General features: G+C 44.8%; 2 protein-coding genes across 10 annotated transcripts in view; one reads left to right on the top strand and one right to left on the bottom strand.

Moving 5' to 3' along the window:
* Positions 1-587, bottom strand: part of IMPACT (impact RWD domain protein) — a 30,395-nt gene extending 29,808 nt beyond the window's left edge. Inside the window, exon 1 of one of the 3 annotated variants that reach the window (XM_034643252.1) lies at positions 426-587. In XM_034643252.1, coding sequence (XP_034499143.1) covers positions 426-461 — 36 coding nt within the window. In that variant the 5' untranslated portion in view covers positions 462-587. The remainder of the gene's footprint in view (positions 1-425) is intronic. The other 2 variants (XM_034643251.1, XM_034643253.1) reach the window with 2 other exon arrangements.
* A 4,877-nt stretch (positions 588-5,464) lies between these two features.
* OSBPL1A (oxysterol binding protein like 1A) overlaps positions 5,465-13,241 on the top strand; it is a 241,083-nt gene continuing 233,306 nt past the window's right edge. For 2 of the 7 annotated variants that reach the window (XM_034643246.1, XM_034643239.1), the window contains exons 1-2: positions 5,476-5,563; positions 10,218-10,271. In XM_034643246.1, the coding sequence (XP_034499137.1) occupies positions 10,262-10,271 (10 nt within the window). In that variant the 5' untranslated portion in view covers positions 5,476-5,563; positions 10,218-10,261. Of the gene's footprint in view, positions 5,564-10,217; positions 10,272-13,241 lie in introns of all 7 variants that reach the window. The other 5 variants (XM_019796540.2, XM_034643247.1, XM_034643241.1 and 2 more) reach the window with 4 other exon arrangements.

The following is a 13,241-nucleotide window of genomic DNA, read 5'->3' as shown; positions in this document are numbered from 1 at the left end:
TAAGGTCTACGGGGCCCTCAAGGAATTCCAGGGTCTGTGTTATTATTGCCCATTTTGCAAAGGCAGAAACCGGGGATAAGTAGCTTGTCCAAGGTGACCTAGCGGCGACCGGGCAGAAAGCAGAACCCGGACTTGTCTCCGGCGCAGTGCTGCCCGGTCGCGTGCTGATGGTTGATGGTTGACTAAGACACCGTCCGAGGCAGGCCGAGCTTGCCGAAGGCTCGGGAGAAGCCGGCCGGAGGGCGATCGGCGAACAAGCGCAGATAAAATGGAACGCAGTTCAGCAAACGGGGCGCCTGGCGGCCCGGACGGTGCCGGCGGGAACGGGGGTGGTCCCGGGCAGAAGGCCCCTCAGCGGAGGAGGCCCGGGGCGCCGAGGCGAGGCCGAGCCCAGCCTGGAGGTCCGCCCCCCGCCGGGCCCTCACCTGCCTCTGGTCGCTCCCTGCGTCCCCCTCAGCCATGTGGCCCCGGGAGCGGCCGAGCGGCCGCCGCCTGCCCAGGTCCGGAGCGTGGGGGCGGGGCGCTGTGGCGGCAAGCAGAGTACCGGCTGCGGCGCGGTGCGACCCGGAACCGCAACCCGGGCCGCACCGCGCAGCCCGCATCTGCTTCCGGGTTGCGGGCCAGGTGATGAGAGGGGCTCTAGGCACCCGGGGTTCCCTGCCCTGGTCTCGCGCCGGCGCTCTGTCCGCCTCTTGGCGGCGCCCGTGTAAGCCTTCCCGCGAGAGAGACGGCGGGAGGCTTTCTGGGCTACGTGTCCTGGAAACTCCGGGGTTGGGGGCTTCAGCTCGCCCACTGCGGCGGCGGTACCCCCGGAGACCCCGGGACGCGTTGTGGAGTTGGGTTTACCGCCATGTCCCAGGGAGGAGCTCGGCCGCAGTCCACAGCCCAGACTCGTCTTTGCATTTCAAGGCACGGTTTTTTGGTTTGGGGCTTTTTTAAAACGTGTTTTAAGGGATTTTGTCTAATCTGAGCAAGGATGGGTTTGATTTACCAAAAACAAGACAGCAGGCGCGAGCAGGCGGCGTTTTGAAAGCGTGCGAGACTTACCCACTCGCTGTTGTATTGTGATAGCTTTGAGGGGTTTTTGTTTTGGTTTGGTTTGTTTGTTTTGTTTTGTTTTAGCGTTCTTGGACATTTTGCCTGAAAGCAACTTTTGTACAAGACAAAACAATGACAAGAGTCGTTTCATTATCCAGAAAATTTGATTTAGTTTGCGGCAGTTATTCTTCACCCGACCCCCTAACACATATATTCCAATACACTGTTTGTGAATTATATGGATGCCTTAATCAAGCCACTTAATCTCCTATTCAACATTTTGTCTCCTCTTGCCTCACTTTCTTCACACACACACACACACACACGCAAACAAAAACTCAAAAGCTTGCATCTTTCGTCTTCCTTAACCATGGGCATATTTTAATTCCCCTGTAAAACTTAGAGTGCACTTAAAGGTGCACTGTTTAAATACCTGTAAAGAATTCTGCCCAAATTACTTTGAGGGGATCCTAGTAAGCCTTGTGGATTTATTAATTCAACAGACATGGATTAGGTTTTTGTGCTAAGCTTTGGAGATGCGTTTTCAGACATCATGCATTGCCTTGAAGGAGCTAAGGTGTGGAGCAACAACAGATCAAGATTATAATGAACTAGAATTGTGTCCTGTTGTGTTAGCACAAAGAAAGGCTGTCCATCCAAATTTTACTGGGCTTCTTGTTACAGAGAATGCTTGAACTGAGTTATAAAAGAACAGGTAAAGGTTAGCTAATTGAAGAAGGGGAGGGTAGTTGTTCCGGATGGTGAGAAAAATACTGGCAGAAAAATTGTGGCCCATTTAAGGAAGTCCACGAAGTTCATTGCCTCTGACATCATAGCGGTTAATCTCCTCTTGTCACATGGCTTGTGTAACACCTTTCTGATTGTCTCCAGAAATCTGCACATGGGCATTCATTTTGGTTTCAAGAGAGGGCTTGGAGGGCTTTAGCCCTCTGTGATATTAATCCCATTTCCTCCAATTATTTGGTTTGGACAGTGTGTTTTTCTTCATCTTGAGCTAAAACAGTTTCAACCCCTCCTTCCAACCAAGTTGGGCCCCAAAGTCCATGGCGTAGCCAGTTTATCATGGTATTTGTCTACTAGGTGAGGAATTTGCCTGGAAGTGCTAAGGGGTTTGGCCACCATGCATCTCCAGGTTGCCTGAAACTCTGCAGTTAGCATCCTAATACTACCTAGAGGTCCATCTACTGTTTTTTTTTTTTTTTAATATTTTATTTATTTGTCAGAGAGAGCACAAGCAGGGGGAGGGCAGAGGGAGAAGCAGGTTCCCCACTGAGCAGGGAGCCCCATGCGACCCGAAGGCAGATGCCTAACCAACTGAGCCACCCAGGGGCCCCATAGAGGTCCATCTACTGTTGAACAGCTTTCTTTCTTTGCTCTGAACTCTTCCTTTATTGACTTTCATATTTCTTACAGTTTCTATTGCATAAAATAGTGGTTGTCACAGTTAAAAAAAAAAAAAGGCCATAGAATCCTTTCTTCAATGAAAGCTTATGTAAAACAAGTTAGGTCGTTGTGGCCAAAATAGTAGTGATGAGCCTGAAGTCCCAATTACCCAGCAACACTCCTTCCCTCCTGGTGACCCCTCAAAGACTTTAAGCCCAAATTTGAAAACTACAAAAATATAACCGAAAACAATGCATAGCACAACCTAAACAAAGCACACTATATCCTGTTTATTATACATAGTACCTCTTTTCTCACCAAATATCACAGAAACCCAGTTTATTTTACCTTCTACAGATTACACCCATGATTTTCTACAACAGTTGACCCTTGAACAGCACGTGTTTGAACTGCAGGGGTCCACTTAACGCACAGGCTTTTTTTGATCCAGTACAGTAATGTAAATGTTTTTTTCTCATGATTTTCTTAGTGTTTTCTTTTCTCTAGCTTACTTTATTGTAAGAATATAGTATATAATGCATATACAAAATACATATTTATTGACTTTATGTTATCACTAGGGCTTCCAGTCAACAGTAGGCTATTAGTAGTTAAGTTTTGGGGGAGTCAAAAATTAAATGTAGATTTTCGACGGTGCAGGGGCTGTGTCCCTAACCCCCATGTTCAAGGGTCAACTGTAATTCCTATTTCTTCTTAGCTAGAGCCTTTAATTTTTCTTTTGAGCGCAGATTCTGATCAGAAATGATTCTTTGTACCAAAAGGAACAGAACAAAAACCTCCTTGTTGCTCTGAATGTTTAAGCATGTGTCCAATACAGAGAACCCCAGACTTAGATATGCAAAGAGTACTTTGGAAGAGAAGGAAAGAACTAGTTACTGACGTGACAAGTGTAGCAGACAACCTATATTTTGTACAACACATTGGAACAAAGGAAAACTTCATAGACAATTCAGATGAAAAGATTTTACTTTATATGAATTTTGAGCAGTTGCCTAAGCAGAGGCTGAGAATGGTCTGCAAACAGTAACACAGACTTGGATACTAGAGGGGTCTCTAAGCCAGACTCTTCTGATTTCCACATCAATTTACCCAAATTGTTGGTTACTGGATGTCTCCCTCCAACTCAGTGTGTTTAAATCTGAACTCAGTATCTTTCTCCCTAAACCTCTTGCCCCTCTTATCTTCCTCAGTTCAGGAATTGGCAACCCCTGCACTCCTGCATCAATAATTGCCCAAGCATGAGATCTGAGAGACATGCCCTCTCTCTTTCACTGCTTCACAGCCAAACAGCAAATTCTGATGACCCTGATTCCTATACCCCTTAATGTTCATATCCTCCTTCCTTGTCTTTCTAATTCCATCTGGACCCTCTTCAAGTTATCCTCACATCTGCCAGAGTACTCATTCACAATGTTAGAGTCTGATCATTCTTTTTCTTCCTCAAAATTCTTCACTTGCTCCCCAAAGATTTCATGATAATGCTTCAGCACCTTAATACACAAGGTGTGTTGCTGGTGACCTCTCTGTATTCCACTTTTCCAGGGAGACCAAGCTAATTTATTTAAGTTTTCTTTGATGAAAGAATTCCATGGCTTTAAAAAAAAGTGTGAGAACTGTTATTTTACACAATAAACACTGTGTATAGAATTAAGATATACAAAGAGGTCAGCGATTGGAATGAAAGAAGAGAACAGATGAGTTTAGCAATAGGTGGACAGGTACATGGTATTAGGGTGATAACCGCAGAAGGCTTCAGGTAACCTAGAGGAGATGCATGTGGCCAGATCCCACAGGACTCTCATAGAAGAGATGGGATGACTGGCTGCACCAGAGCTTCTATGTAGGATGGACTTTAGAGTGCAATAGGGTTGTAGGAGAAATTTGCTTGAAATTTGTTGCTAAAGATTAAGAAACATAAACTGTCTGAACCAAATAATTGGAGGGGAGAAGAGGTGTTATTGAGGTCACAGAGGGTCAAAGCCCTCCCTTGGTACCAGAAATGAATGCATATAGATATAGAGATAATGTAGAGAAGATCATTAGCAGGTTTTGCAAGCAGGGTGACAAGATGAGATTGACAGCTGTGATACTAGAGGCAAGGAGAATGAATTATGTGAATGGAAAAAAAAAAAAAAAACCCTAACCTGAAAGTATACACAACAGATGGCTGCCACATTGGGCAAGGAATTAAGCCTGTGAAGGGTTCTCCGTAAACATACAAATATGGTTTGTATAGGGCTCTTCCAAACATTCTCTAGGACCTTGCCACTCAAAGCGAGGTCTGTAGACCAACAGCATCACATTTTCTGAGAACTTGTTAGAAGTACAGAAACTTAGGTCCCACCCAGACCTATTGAATGAACCTGCATTTTAGTAAGATTCCTGGGTGATTTGTATGTACGTTACATTTTGAGAATCTTATGTGGCTACCATGAGAAAGTGCCTCTTAGATCTTGGAGAGCAGGGAGAATAATTGACTGAAGGCCTTAGCTACTGTGCTCTGAGATCCACTATACCATTGGCACTGAGGCCGTGCTTCCCATGGGCTGCTTTCAGCAAAGCACAAGGCAGTCACTCAAACTGGCCTGTTCTTAGGTGAGAAGAGTCCTCTGATGGGGAACTTGGGCTCCAGGGATTCCCCCCGCCCCAAGGCCTCGCTGAACTTTCCATGGAATTATTGCCACACGACTTTCCTCTGTCCTTCCTTCCGTTTCCCCATTCACTTAGGGTCAGATTTGTATCAGTTTTATGGCTCTCTGAGACTCATTTTGGGGTCTGCCTCACCAGGACCCAGACCAGCACAAAGTGCTTTAGAATACACTGTAACACAGGTGAATTCTGCCCATGTAATATTGACTGATAGTAATATCTGTTTCTGAACATTTTTTCTTAGGAAAATGTTTAAAATTCTTAAAATATTTAAGAAACAAAACACAAACCATCTTGGCACATTAGTAATAATGAATCCCTCCCTTATTCTCTGTGCTTATCCTGTGCTCCCAGCTGTTGAAAGCCAGTGTGGTGGACTACTGGTGACTCCCTCATGTGCCTCCCTCCACGGTTCTTCTCTCAGTTGAGCTTTTGAGCACTTCCTCTTTCTGTAAGTATCTGTAAGACATTTATCTATATTGTTTATAACTTGTGTAAGTGAATATTTTAGATGTCATCTTAAACTTGAAATTTCACAGCCAAATTCAAAACCTTCCCCAAACTATTTTGTTTTCATGTATACAGTAGTCCCCCTTACCCGTGATTTTGCTTTCCATGAATTCATTTACCCGCAGTCAGCTAAAGTGCAGAAGCAGACGATCCTTCTTCTGACATATCCTCAGAAGGTCAGTACTTCAGTAGCCTAATGCTAGCTCACAGTGCCTGTATCAGTCACCTCACTTCACCTCACCACATAGACATTTCATCATGTTATATCATCACAAGAAGAAAGGTGAGTACAATGCAGTAAGGTATTTTAAGAGAGGCCACATGCGCATAACTTTTAGTAAAGTATATTGTAATTATTCTATCTTACCATTAGTTATTATCATTCATCTCTTCATGTGCCGAATTTATAAGTTAAACTTATCGTGGGTATGCACGTACAGGAAAAAACATAGTATATATAGGGTTGGGTGCTATCTGTGGTTTCAGGCATCCACTGGGGTTTTTGGAATGTATCCCCTACAGATAAGTGGGGACTACTGCACCCCACCCTTCCACGTTATTTATTCATTGAGTTGGTCATTTCAGAATATTTGGCAAGCCTGGATCTGTGCCATAATCTGGGCTCAATAAAGATAGAAAAATAAATAAGACATGGTTTCTGATTTCAAAAAGCCCATAGTCTGATGGAGGTAAATATGTAAACAAGTGAATGAAAATGTGTTCTGTGGCTGTAGTCAGTTGCTTCCTTTCCTTTACACCTCACAGTAAAGGAGTCAAGTACATTAAATCCTTCCTCAGTCATATCCGCTTTCTCAGAGGGTTATTGGAATCATCACCACAAGGCAGTCTCCTTGCGGCCTCCATCCTTTCTTTCCTCACTCAAGTCCTGTTTCCACTTTTCCACATTCTAGATTTGCTATTATTCCTTAAATGCTACTTTGTTTAGGAATATTTTAAAGTTTTATCTTTTCCTCCTGCATCAAGTCTCAGTTCTTCTGCTTGGCTTTCAGAGACGATCAGATCAGTCCCCCTCCCATAGTTTCTTTCACTCTACCCACCTGTTTTTGTTCTTTCCATGGCTCCAAATCCCAGATTGTTTGTTCTGGACTGTCCATGCGCTCAGTCCCTTCCGTGCCCTTCTCTGCTCAGTAGGAGGTGCTGTGGGGGTGTGCATCGTAACTGCCAAGCCCTGCCTATTGTGACGCCCCCTTCCCTTCCACCCCCACTGCTAACCTTAGTGCAGGCCCTCTCATCTCACCCCAGACTATGGAAGCAACTTCTTAACATGTCTTCCTGACTCCAGATGCTTCCTCCACCCATCCTCCTTTCTGCTGACAGAACTCTGCCCTTACAGCATCACTTGGATCGTGTCGGTCCTGTGTTCCAGAGCCTTCCCATCTTCTGAATTGCCTGTCTAGAAAGGGTGCCTCTGTATGCCAACTGCCTGTGCCAGGCATGTGCCATCTGCACTCTCCTTGTCCCTCAGCTGTCCATGCAGTCAGTCACCCTGCTCTTCCCATTCTGTAGCCTAAATCTCCCCTCAGTCAGTTCACTGCTCCTTTTCTCCATCCTTGAAGTTCTTCCCAAAGTTCAGGCCATCATGATCTCTTGACTGGACCACAGCAGCAGCCTCTTAACTGGTATTCTTGCCTCAAACATCACTGTCCTTTGACCCTTTTTCCACCTCACCACCAGACTTCTCTCTTTCTGTGATAGACATCTAATACTGAGACTCTCCTTTTACGTTGTAACTCCCTGGTTTTGAGGATGAATCTCAAACTCTATGACACAAATGTCAAGGACCTTCATGATGTGGCTTTCATTTGTCTCTCCAGTCTTATCTCCTCATCCTGACTCTCTCCAGCTGCATGGTCAGCACCTTAGACCTAGCTTCACTGAACCACTTTCACTTCACACAGTGAGGCACGGGATTGCTTCCCTGCAGCCCTGTCACTTGTTACTCTGTCTACTTGGAATGCTCTTTACTTCCCCCTCCCTCCTACCACACAGTGTTTTGGACTTTGCTTTCTTGATGGCAGTGACCCTGCTTTTCTTTATCCTTGCATTGCCAGCAACTAGTACAGTGCCTGGCATGTGGTGGGCTCTCTATGCAGGGAAGTTACATGAACTGTTCATGGTCAGCACCTGGTTAAGTGGCAGAGGGCTGGGATTCAGTCTGGTTTTCTGACTCTAAATTTTGTGTATATTCCATGTCATTATACTGCCTCCCATCTTGCATAAAACATCTTAGACACACTTTCAAGTCCAGTTCATTTAATTGATTCAACAAATATTTATTCATTTCCTAATGTGTGTTATCCACTGTGTTAGATAAAGGGAATAAACTGGTAAACAAGGCATTCCCTGCCTTCAGCGTACTTCTAGTCTGATGAAAGACATAGATAAATAAAGCGGTCTTTGTAGCACAGTGTGATAAATGTTGTCAGGGGTGTAAGTACCCAGTAAATCAAAAAGCCTAAAGGAGAGGCACATAATCCAGCCATAGGAGTCAGGAAACGCCGTTAGAGAGAAGTGATTTCTAGCCTCAGACTGCATGAAGAATAAGCTTCAGCAGGATGAGGTAGCTGGGAAAGAGTTCAAAGCACAAAAACACATGGGCAAAGGTCTGAAAGCGTCAGAGACTGTGTCAATACAGGGAACTGAGAGTTGTTCATAACTGCTGAAGTGTAAAATACCATGGTGGTAATGAGACATGAATCAGGACATGGCAGGGCTTTATGATGCTAAGGAGTTTGGACTACACCCCAAAGCCATTAAAAGGCAGAGCAGAATTTCCAAGTAAGAGAATTATTTGATCAGATTTAAAATTTGGAAATATCCTTTGACTACAAAGTATAGGTTGGAGTCAGGTGTGTTGGGGAGAGGACAAGGTAGGAAGGGGAGAATGGACGGAGAGAGACAAAAGTGTTTGTCACTTGAGAATGAATGACTCTAAGGTGGGGGGAGCAGGCTTTAGGGCAAGGGGTGGGGAAGGAGAAACTGCCCTTTTAGTTGTACTGAGGCTGATGAATTGGTGTGTGAGTCAGAAGCCCAGGAGTGATGTTGGGACACCCGTTACAGGTTTGAGCATGAGCATACAGAAGGTTAGTAAGCCATGGCAACACACAACCTCACCCAAGAGGGGTCTGAGGAGAAGGAGAGTTTAGGGCAGGACTGAACCTTAAAGGGAAAGGCCAAGGATAAGGAGCTCAGGGAAACTAAGGGAAGAGAGCATTCTCAGGAGGAGGGAAAGGGTCACTGGTGTCAAATGCTACCAAAGATCAAATAAAGTTAGGGGCAGTAAGGGTCCATTGGATTTTGCAATCGGGGGTCTTTGGTGTCTCCAGTGGGAGCCTGTTCAGTGGAGTAGAGCGAGCAGAAGCCAGAGTGCCGAGAGTAGAGGAGAAGGTGCGAGGAAATGGAGAGCGTCAGTATAGACCACTCTGTCAAGGAGTTTAATTTTAACTGTGAAGGAGGAAAGAGAGAAACGGTACTACCGTCTGGCAGGTGGGTTTGCGAAAGATGGCGCAGGCTGGAGAAGCCCCAGTGTGGCGGGTACACTGTGAGGGCACGTGGGTCCGGGAGAACGCGGGTGCTGAGGAAGGGAGAAGGAAGGGCCACGAACATGGGTGCAGGCTCTGGCCTTAGACACGTTAGCAGAAAAGGAAATGTAAGAAATGGGTTGGGTGCATGTAAACATGTTGCCTCAGCGGAAAGAAGTCTAGGGGGCTCTCATCCAATGGCTTTGACTTCCCTGGTAGCAAAGGAGGTGAAATCATCTGTTGAGAGTGCAGGTGTGCAGGTGGGTAAGGGATGTGAGGAAGGGCCAGACACAAAGCTCAGCCCTGGATACTTTTTTTTTTTCCATGTAATTTATTTTTTTATTTTATTTATTTTTTTTAATTTTATTTTATTATATTATGTTAATCACCATACAGTAATCCCCAGATTCCGATGTAAAGTTTGATGCTTCATTAGTTGCGTCTAACACCCAGTGCACCATGCAATACGTGCCCTCCTTACTACCCATCACCAGTCTATCCCCTTCCCCCACCCCCTCCCCTCTGAAGTCTTCAGTTTGTTTCTCATAGTCCATAGTCTCTCATGTTTCATTCCCCCTTCTGATTACCCCCCTTTTCTTTATCCCTTTCTTCCCCTACCGATCATCCTAGTTCTTATGTTCCATAGATGAGAGAAATCATATGATAATTGTCTTTCTCTGCTTGACTTATTTCACTTAGCATTATCTCCTCCAGTGCCGTCCATGTTGCAGCAAATGTTGAGAATTCGTTCTTTCTGATAGCTGAGTAATATTCCATTGTATATATGGACCACAGCTTCTTAATCCAGTCATCTGTTGAAGGGCATCTCGGCTCCTTCCATGATTTGGCTATTGTGGACAATGCAGCTATGAACATTGGGGTGCATATGGCCCTTCTCTTTACTACGTCTGTATCTTTGGGGTAAACACCCAGTAGTGCAATGGCTGGGTCATAGGGTAGCTCAATTTTTAACTTTTTAAGGGACCTCCACACTGTTTTCCATAGTTCAGCCCTGGATACTTTTATTCTCACTCTGTTCTTCTTGCTTCCTAGGCCTTCTCCTGCAAGCTCCGTGGCTTCAAGTGGCCTCTCCACAGATGAGCACAGGTTGGTATCTTTAGCCTAGGCCTCACCTCCGAGCTTTCAGCCATCCACCTGTCACCCATACTTGAGCATCTCCAAGGCTCCTTCCCCGCCCTTTCCCTCCAGCTTCAGCTCAGAGCAGCCAGCAGACAACAGGAGACTGTTAGGCAGAGCCGAGAAACCTCTCCGTGTTTAACCTCACCCACTTGCAGCATGACCTCCTACATCCAAGGCCCTACACTAACTTGTATGCCACCCCTAGTTTTGCTCAGACGATCTCATCTGCTTAACAGGCCATTCCCTCCCTGCCGTTTCCACAGGTTCAAATCCTAGCCATCTTAAAAAAAAAAAAATTCTAGTCATCTTAATGACTTAACTTCAAAAGCCATCTCTTAAAGCATTCACTGATAGTCCTAGCAGGAAAACAAAATTTTCCTCCTCCTATTCCTCTTTCTATCTAAACTTTTCTTACTATTCTTTTTTTTTTTTTTTAAGATTTTATTTATTTATTTGACAGAGACAGCCAGCGAGAGAGGGAACACAAGCAGGGGGAGTGGGAGAGGAAGAAGCAGGCTCATAGAGGAGGAGCCTGATGTGGGGCTTGATCCCATTACGCCGGGATCACGCCCTGAGCCCGGGATCACACCTGAGCCGAAGGCAGACGCTTAACCGCTGTGCCACCCAGGCGCCCCTCTTACTATTCTTATTCTCCATCTCGTGATATACCTGCTGATTTACAGGTCTTAAGAGTGTCTTATCTGCATGACTAGGTTGTTAAACTCTTAAAGGCAAGGCTGTTGTCAGAGACATCTTTTCTTTCTCGGCCTAGAGCATGTATTCACTCACAAAATCATGTCATTTATGAAGTTAACGTGTATTTACTGACTAGTGAATGAGTTAATCCACGATGAATGACACATTCTCTGCTCTGGTAAGTCTTTACGTGTCCTTATCCCAATCTTCTTTCCGCGGGTAATCCCATGCCACGTCATGGATATCTGTGGGTGATTCATAAGTCCACTTCTAGCCCTAAGCTCTGGTCCAAAAGAAGCTCCCACATGTTCAGTTTCTTGCTGGATATTTCAAACCTACTATGCAGAATGTGCTCATTTCCCACTTTCTGGTGTTTCCTATATAAAGCTGAGGCTGAGTGTTAATGCCACCACTTCCAAATGTCTTCTTTATTCTAGTCTTCACTGATCTACTCTACCCAAATCCTTGGGGGTATTACTGTGGCTTTTTTGTTGTTGTTGTTAGTTTTCATTGTATACTTTGCCTCCAAAATTGGATTGTAAACTTCAGGAGGCCAAGAATTTGTATATAAATGTATCACATTTTTTCTGTACTCCATCGCCCCCACTCCCTTCTGCAGTATCTTTTCTCTCCAATTCTGTTAGTTGAGAAAACACTAGCTACTACTAGAGGGCGGTAGAGAGCAGAGAGAATAAGGATGGGGGAAAGGCCATGTAACAGGATTTAGCTAAGATTTCTCTACTCTTTTTTAGCTTCATAGAAGCAGATGTGATTTGCTTCATTCTAGGTACTAAATTTTAAAAGAGAAAAGTACAAACTGTGTATCACAATGCCATGACCAGTTGAACCATGAGGACAGGCTGGAGCATCGGGGAATGTAAGCCTGGAAAAGAAAATCAAGGCAGTTCATGCTAGTTGTCTTTAAATTTTTAGAAAAATGGCCTGTCTGTGAAAGGATAATTAAACCTAACAGGTGTGAGTAGTGTGGAGGCAGCATTTGCCTCAAGAAGTACTTCTAACAGTAAGCATGTTGGGGTTGGGGGAGGGAGTGGTTTGAGCTTATAGGGGTGGAAAACTTTTACCTTCCTCCCTTCTAGGTTCTTTGGCTGGTCTAATGATTAAATTGACATAAAACATATTAATAGGAGAAAAACAAATTTTATACCTACCGGAGCCCCATAGAGCTATGAGACTCACCTGCAGTCAGGGAATTCAGGGTTATATGCCAACCTGAGTTAAGGAGATGGGGAAGGAGGCCTGGGGCTTCAAAGGGGAGGAAGACAATCAAGAAGATGAAAAGAGCAAATGTTTGCCATGCTATGCAGATAAGTCTTTCCTGATATAAAAAGTTATCTGTAGTACTAGCTCTCTTCCTGGTACAGGCCCCTGATCTAAATTCTTTTAGGCAGTTAAGGCAGCAGTAAAAATCTCTTCCTGAATTGGCTGGAGCCCGATTGTCTTCAGCTTGAAAACATCCACATGCCAAAGTGGCACATTCTGGAGTGGTGTATTCTGCTCCCCCTCAAGCTGCACGGTAAAGCAGTGATCTGCCAGTCTAGGAATCTTCCTTCTTTGGATGTGAAGAAGAATGAGAGGAGTTTACGGTAGTGGAGAGAATCTAATACTGTACATCTGTAGTGTATTTTAAAGTTCATAAAAAGCTACGTGTCATCTTATTTGATCCCCGTAAGTCTTTAAACTTTTTAGAAGAATGGACTGTGAAAAGGGAATTAAATTAACTGGCTCTGTCTTGAGGACCAACACCTGAGAGCTGGGTGGAGCCAGTGTTTGCCTCTGCAGGAGAGACTTCTAACATAATCTTGTTGGTGGGCTGCGGGCAGTTGTTTGAGCTGCACTGGGAAACAGTGATCAGCCAATTTAGGAATTTCCCAGCCCCAGGCTGGGGAAATACCTCTTCAGAAAGTGGTTGAGGATGATGTGGCCTTAGGTTTGAGGTTGGACTAGATGATTTCTGATGGCTCTTCCAAATGTGAGATCCAGAAGTCTGTGATTTGATCTACACATCCAGTTCAGGCCCAAAGATTGGTCCATCAAATCCCTGTGCTGAGATCTTCGTAACTTTAGTAAATGAACCAATATCTCATGCTATGGCAACTCATCGAGAGTAGGGCCTTTGACTTGGTGTTGAAAGGTGACTCAGGAACAGAGAGTGGAGGATAGTGAGAATCTGGCAAAGAGATGGATTTAGAAGGTTCAGAAGAGCAGGGAGCAGTAGAGACC

The sequence above is a fragment of the Ailuropoda melanoleuca genome, chromosome 14, assembly GCF_002007445.2.
Source record: "Ailuropoda melanoleuca isolate Jingjing chromosome 14, ASM200744v2, whole genome shotgun sequence".
Lineage (NCBI taxonomy): Eukaryota > Metazoa > Chordata > Mammalia > Carnivora > Ursidae > Ailuropoda > Ailuropoda melanoleuca.
This window is presented reverse-complemented; position numbering and strand designations above follow the sequence as displayed.